This window comes from Galeopterus variegatus, unplaced genomic scaffold (genome assembly GCF_000696425.1).
Source record: "Galeopterus variegatus unplaced genomic scaffold, G_variegatus-3.0.2 Scaffold940, whole genome shotgun sequence".
Taxonomy (NCBI): domain Eukaryota; kingdom Metazoa; phylum Chordata; class Mammalia; order Dermoptera; family Cynocephalidae; genus Galeopterus; species Galeopterus variegatus.
Genome location: NW_007727051.1, coordinates 426,955 through 432,101, shown reverse-complemented (window position 1 = coordinate 432,101; position 5,147 = coordinate 426,955). Strand labels below are relative to the sequence as shown.

The 5,147-nt window shown below is 51.9% G+C and overlaps 1 protein-coding gene across 1 annotated transcript; it reads right to left on the bottom strand.

The window, feature by feature from the left end:
• Positions 1–1,007: 1,007 nt before the first annotated feature.
• Positions 1,008–4,021, bottom strand: LOC103591212 (mast cell protease 3-like). Its single transcript, XM_008573613.1, has 5 exons — positions 3,926–4,021; positions 2,637–2,784; positions 2,022–2,157; positions 1,574–1,828; positions 1,008–1,169 (listed from the first exon to the last, which is right to left on the bottom strand). Exons 1-5 carry the CDS (start codon positions 3,978–3,980, stop codon positions 1,008–1,010), a joined length of 756 nt encoding a protein of 251 aa, XP_008571835.1. The 5' UTR covers positions 3,981–4,021.
• Positions 4,022–5,147: the final 1,126 nt, after the last annotated feature.

The following is a 5,147-nucleotide window of genomic DNA, read 5'->3' as shown; positions in this document are numbered from 1 at the left end:
GCCTTTAGAGGACAATGAGATGAAGGGACAGTCCTTTGAAGATATCATGATCACAGAGAGAGATACTGCTCCCACAGTATAAAACTGTGAAGGGGTACATAAGTTGAGGCAGGAAGAGGCAGGCATTGACCCATGTCCATGCTTGGCTCTGCAGCAGTGCCCAGATTGGACAAGGCTTCTGAGGGACTGTGTCTCTGCGTGTGCCTTGTGAGGATCGCATGGCACGCAGAAGTCTAGTCAGAAATTGAGCACGATGCCTTGAAGATTAGAGGATTTTCCTCCACTTTCCAGGTACCATATAAGCCTAATTTGATTTGATTTTAGGTGTGGCCAGGCTTTTAGGTGAAATTTATTTGGAATTAAATTTCAGACCAGCTCAGGCTTAGAGTCTGACCCAGTTAGATTAAAGGAAAATATGGCACTCTTTGCATATCTAAGTTTGTGTGCACACCCAGTGCATGCAAATCAAATCAAGACAGTCTGTTCATGGCCGGCCCGGTGGCGCACTGGATAGTGCGCGGCTTGGGAAGCGTGGCGGCGCTCCCGCCCGAGGGTTCGGATCCCACATACAGACCGGTTCCTGCTCACGGGCCGAGCGAGGCACGGGGGCAACACCGAGGGTTGCGATCCGTTGCCGGACACGGAAAAAGACAAAAAGACAAAAAAAAAAAAAAAGACAGTCTGTTCATGGCCGGCCCGGTGGCGCACTGGATAGTGCGCGGCTTGGGACGCGTGGCGGCGCTCCCGCCCGAGGGTTCGGATCCCACATACAGACCGGTTCCTGCTCACGGGCCGAGCGAGGCACGGGGGCAACACCGAGGGTTGCGATCCGTTGCCGGACACGGAAAAAGACAAAAAGACAAAAAAAAAAAAAAAAAAAGACAGTCTGTTCATCGTAATAAAGATGGAAGTTTATTAAGTCCCTGGCAGCCTCCCCTCCACCCCTCCATCCAATGCTCTTCTGGCCTCTGCCCCAGAGAAGATGGAGGGATCAATCCAGGTGCACCTCAGTCTGGTCCCTGAAGTTTAAAGTGTCTCATTGTTCTTTTTATCCAGCACAGAAAGCTTGAGATCCTGGTGTAGACACATGGAGGTTTTCCATTTTTTTTTCCAAAGGAGACAATGCCCTGGGCCACGTTGTTACACACCAAGGGGCCCCCAGAGTCCCCCTGTGGGCAGAGAGAGGAAGGACTGAGCTGGGGGTGGGTGGCTTCCTCCTAGCCCACCTCCTGGCCCTCCTCCTCCCCACCTCCCTGGGGATGGGTTGTCTCTGGTGAGGGCTGCGTGTGAGGCCAGGGCAGCCCTTATCCCCTCCCTCATTCCGGGGGCTCCAGCCTGGACCTGACAATTCCCTCTAGTAGACCTAGGCTGGACTTGTCTCTGCCCCCCCGGGAGCCTCCACCCATAAAGTGGCTGTGGGGTAGTCTCCCATTCTCCTCCAGGAAGAAGGGATCAGAGACTGGGTTGGTGGAAAGGCTGAGTAGATAAGGATATGTCTAGTTCCTACTGCCGTGGGTTTCCTCGAAGCTCTGCTGTGCCCACACCTGGGAATGGATCATGCTGGTGCTCTCACCACGAAAGAAGTCTTCCTCTTTTTTGGGTCCCCCACACATATCTGGGTGGCGTGGTTGTAATGCTTGTAGCGAGACATGCATTGTTGGTCGCTTTGGACTTCAAGGTCTACCTCATGCAGCCTCACTGTGGACTTGTCCATGCTGACGTTCCCCCAGCCGGCCACACTGCATACCATCCCCGGTGTCGCCCGCGCTCTCCTCCTGGTCAGCCTGAGGATGCCCACCGCGGCAGTCAGCTTGGCCTTCTTCTTCAGCTGAAGGCAGAGGATGGGAATTCTACTCTACCAGTGGCCCACAGAGATTCCAGACAGTTATGTGGCTGCCTCTTCCATGGCCGTGGGACAAATGAAGGGTTATATTGGGAGGGAGGGACAAGGAAAGAGATCATGGAGATGCAAAAACCCTGGGATTAATGTGCAAGAGAATTAGTGGAGTGATATGCCTCACCTGCAGTAACATGATGTCGCTGGAGAAGTTCTTGGAGTTATAGGCTGGGTGGGGGATGGCTCTTCTCACAGCGATGATTTGCTGGGTCTTCTCCTGCTCCTTGATGTTGTGGGCCCCCAGGATGACATTTATTGAGCTGCAGAGAGAGAGGTAAGGTCACAGGAGATACAGCCCAGAAGCCTGCAGGAAAAAGGACAGCCAGGGCAGGGCAGGGCAGGGCTAGAGTGGAGAGGAATTACAGGGGCTGGGGTCTGGGGCTGAGCATGTCTGTGCCCTCTGCTTCTGGGCAGCCAGGGCTGGGTGGCAGCTCCTGGAGCAGATGCAGGTGCTCAGCCATGCACAGAGCTTGACTCTCTCCATGCAAAACTCTGAGTGTCTCAAATTTGCACTTTGTGCTCCAGGGCATGACCTCGGCCTCCTTCCCATCCACCTTTGATCAGGGTGCTCCTTTTGTCTTCAACAAGCCACTTGCATTGATCTGCCCCTGTCTTCCTAAAGCTTACTTGTCCTCCAAGGAGTTCTTCTGTGTTACTAGGTGGTCCAGATTTGTAGGCTCTAAAAAAGGGACTCCCCTGGGGTACCTACAGAAGGGTGGGGGTCCAGGCATGCATTCACCTTCCCCAGCAGTGAGCTGCTGTCAGCACAAAGTCCTCACGCACAAGAAAGCCCCCACACTGTCCCATTTTCTCCAGAGCCTGGAACCGAAGAAATGCCATGTAGGGACGAGAATGAGGCGTGGTCTCATGACCCCCGATGATTTTCCCTGAAAGAAAAATTCTCCCCTGTCTCTGTGCTCATGGAGCCAAAAGCTGAGGGAGGGAAGACCAGCATAAACTAGAACAGAGAGGGAAATAGTTGGGTGGGGTGGTGGATAGTGAGGTCTGCTATAGCCAGCAGCAACCAAGAAGGGGGTCCTGTGGGTTCTTTCGACAGCATTCCTGGCTTGCGAAGAGACACACAAGACTCACATTCTCCCTCTGATCAAGAGAAGGACAGTCTTTGCCCCTTAATTCCTGCTCAGACATTTATGTTTTTGCTTGGAACAAGCAGAGAAGTCCCCACAGATCCTGGAAAATCTTTTCTCTGAATCTCCTTTGATCTTCCTTCTGCTCTTGTTTCCCACACCCCACTGTGCTGCTGCTGGTTTGTAACACGAGTTCAAGATGCTGAGTTGTGTTTGGTCTGCATCTACTAGAGCCTGACACAATGTGGGTGCCCAGTAAAGGTCATGGCTGCATGAAGGAATGGCCCCCAAGGGGCCTCTGGGTGAGTGTTGGTTGGGGTTGTGCTGGTGGGATTCAGAGCAACAGGGCAGATGGGTCCTGACAAAGTCACTGTTCCCATCCGTAACTGAAGAATGACCAGAAAGTACTTGAGGCTGAATCAAGGCAAAAATAAGTGTTAAGGGGAGGAGAATGCCACCAACTCTGGACCAAATGGGTCTTAGGCTTCTTTGCTGGGCAGCATGGGAATGACATTTGGAGAAGGAAGTAAAGACTGAGGGTAGATTTTAAGACATTGAGTTAGAAATTTGGTGGGCCTTACCTTGATTATAAAAGCCAGCCCCTTTCTCCAAGCTGCTTTTTTCTAGGGGAATTAATTATTTTTACTTCCCAGCTTAAATCATTCTTCTGGATTTCTTTGTGAGACCCCACTTTCCAGATAGCAAGGGTAAGGCTTGGAGAGGAGGTGGTACCTGCCAGCCCTTATGCAGAGCATCCTTTCTGTCCTGCTATTCCTACTGAGTTTCTGCCCAGCATCAGATCTGCTGGTCTTTGGGTGAGATTGGACCTGGGGTTCAGAAAGTTCCTGGAGATGGGCCAGGGCCAAGATGTGTCTGAGTGTAGCCCCTGAGCAGTGCTGTGGGATGTGGTTGATCTCTGTTGATAGGGATGGTCACTCACCTGCCTCGGCCCAAAGGCACACAGGAAAGGCCAACAGGAGCAGGATCAGCTGCATCGTCCCAGATGGTTGCCCAGGTGAGAGCTGCTGGTGAGTCCTCCTTGTCTTCTGACCCCCAGTTGTTGCGGGGCTTATCGTATAAGACTACCTCAGCCTTATATCACTGTCTGATCAAGTCCTCGGGCTTGAGTTGTATAAGAACTTATCTATCAGTCAGCACAGAAGCACCCACAGCTCTTGACTCGGTGCTGACCACACCGACAGAAAACAGGAACCCAAAGCCACATGTTGGGGTGGTTGGAGATGCTGCATTGGCCAGCAGTGTGTCCTTGAGCCTCAGAAAGCTGAGTCTCATTATGATAGATCAAGAAGGTCTTCAATTCCTTGGCTCTCTTTAGACCATCAGGATGATCACTTATTGAAGCCCTTTTCTGTGTGAGACTCAGGGATATTGGAGACGAGACTCCTTGGCCCTGGTGGAGGAGACAACATCAGTGATTAGACAGGGACGGTAAGGGCCATGGTCATAGGGGAGGGCAGGATGGTGTGGAGTCACACTGAAGAGGGTGTATTTCAGCTACTAAAGAACTTTGTGGCTTAAAAAGACAGCAATGTCTATTTTGCCCACGAATCTGAAATTTGGTCAGCATTGGTGTGGATAGCTTGTCTCCGCTCCCCTCAGTGCAAGCAGGGGCAGCTTGAGGCCTGGAGACCAGTGTCATGTGGAGGCTCACTCACCCACACATCTGGCTGTTGACACTGGCTGGTGGCTGGGGCTTTGTTTCCTGGCCATGCTCTCTCACTGCTGGAATTGTTCAGTCTCCTGGCCATATGGCTTGCTTCCCCTGAGTGAGCAGCTCTCCAGAAAGCAAGCCAGGCAGAGCTGTGTCCTTTTTATTACCTGGGCTTTGATGTCATACGATATCCTTTCTACCATAATCCACTGCTTGGAGCAATCAAAAGCCCCCACCCAGATTAGACAGGGAGGAACATGGACCCTGCCTCTCAGTGGGAGGAGTATGGAAGTCATGTTGGAAGAAGAGCTGGTGGGATGGAGATAAACAGTGGCAGTCATTTTAGGAGGTTGAACCTTCCACACTGCTTCAGGTACATGTGGAATTGGTTAGAGGAGTTGAAACCACGGATCAGCCTAAGCCTAGGTTATAGCCTTTGGATACGTTGAGGTCTGCTTTGTCCAAACCGTGTGTACTGAAAATGGAAGAG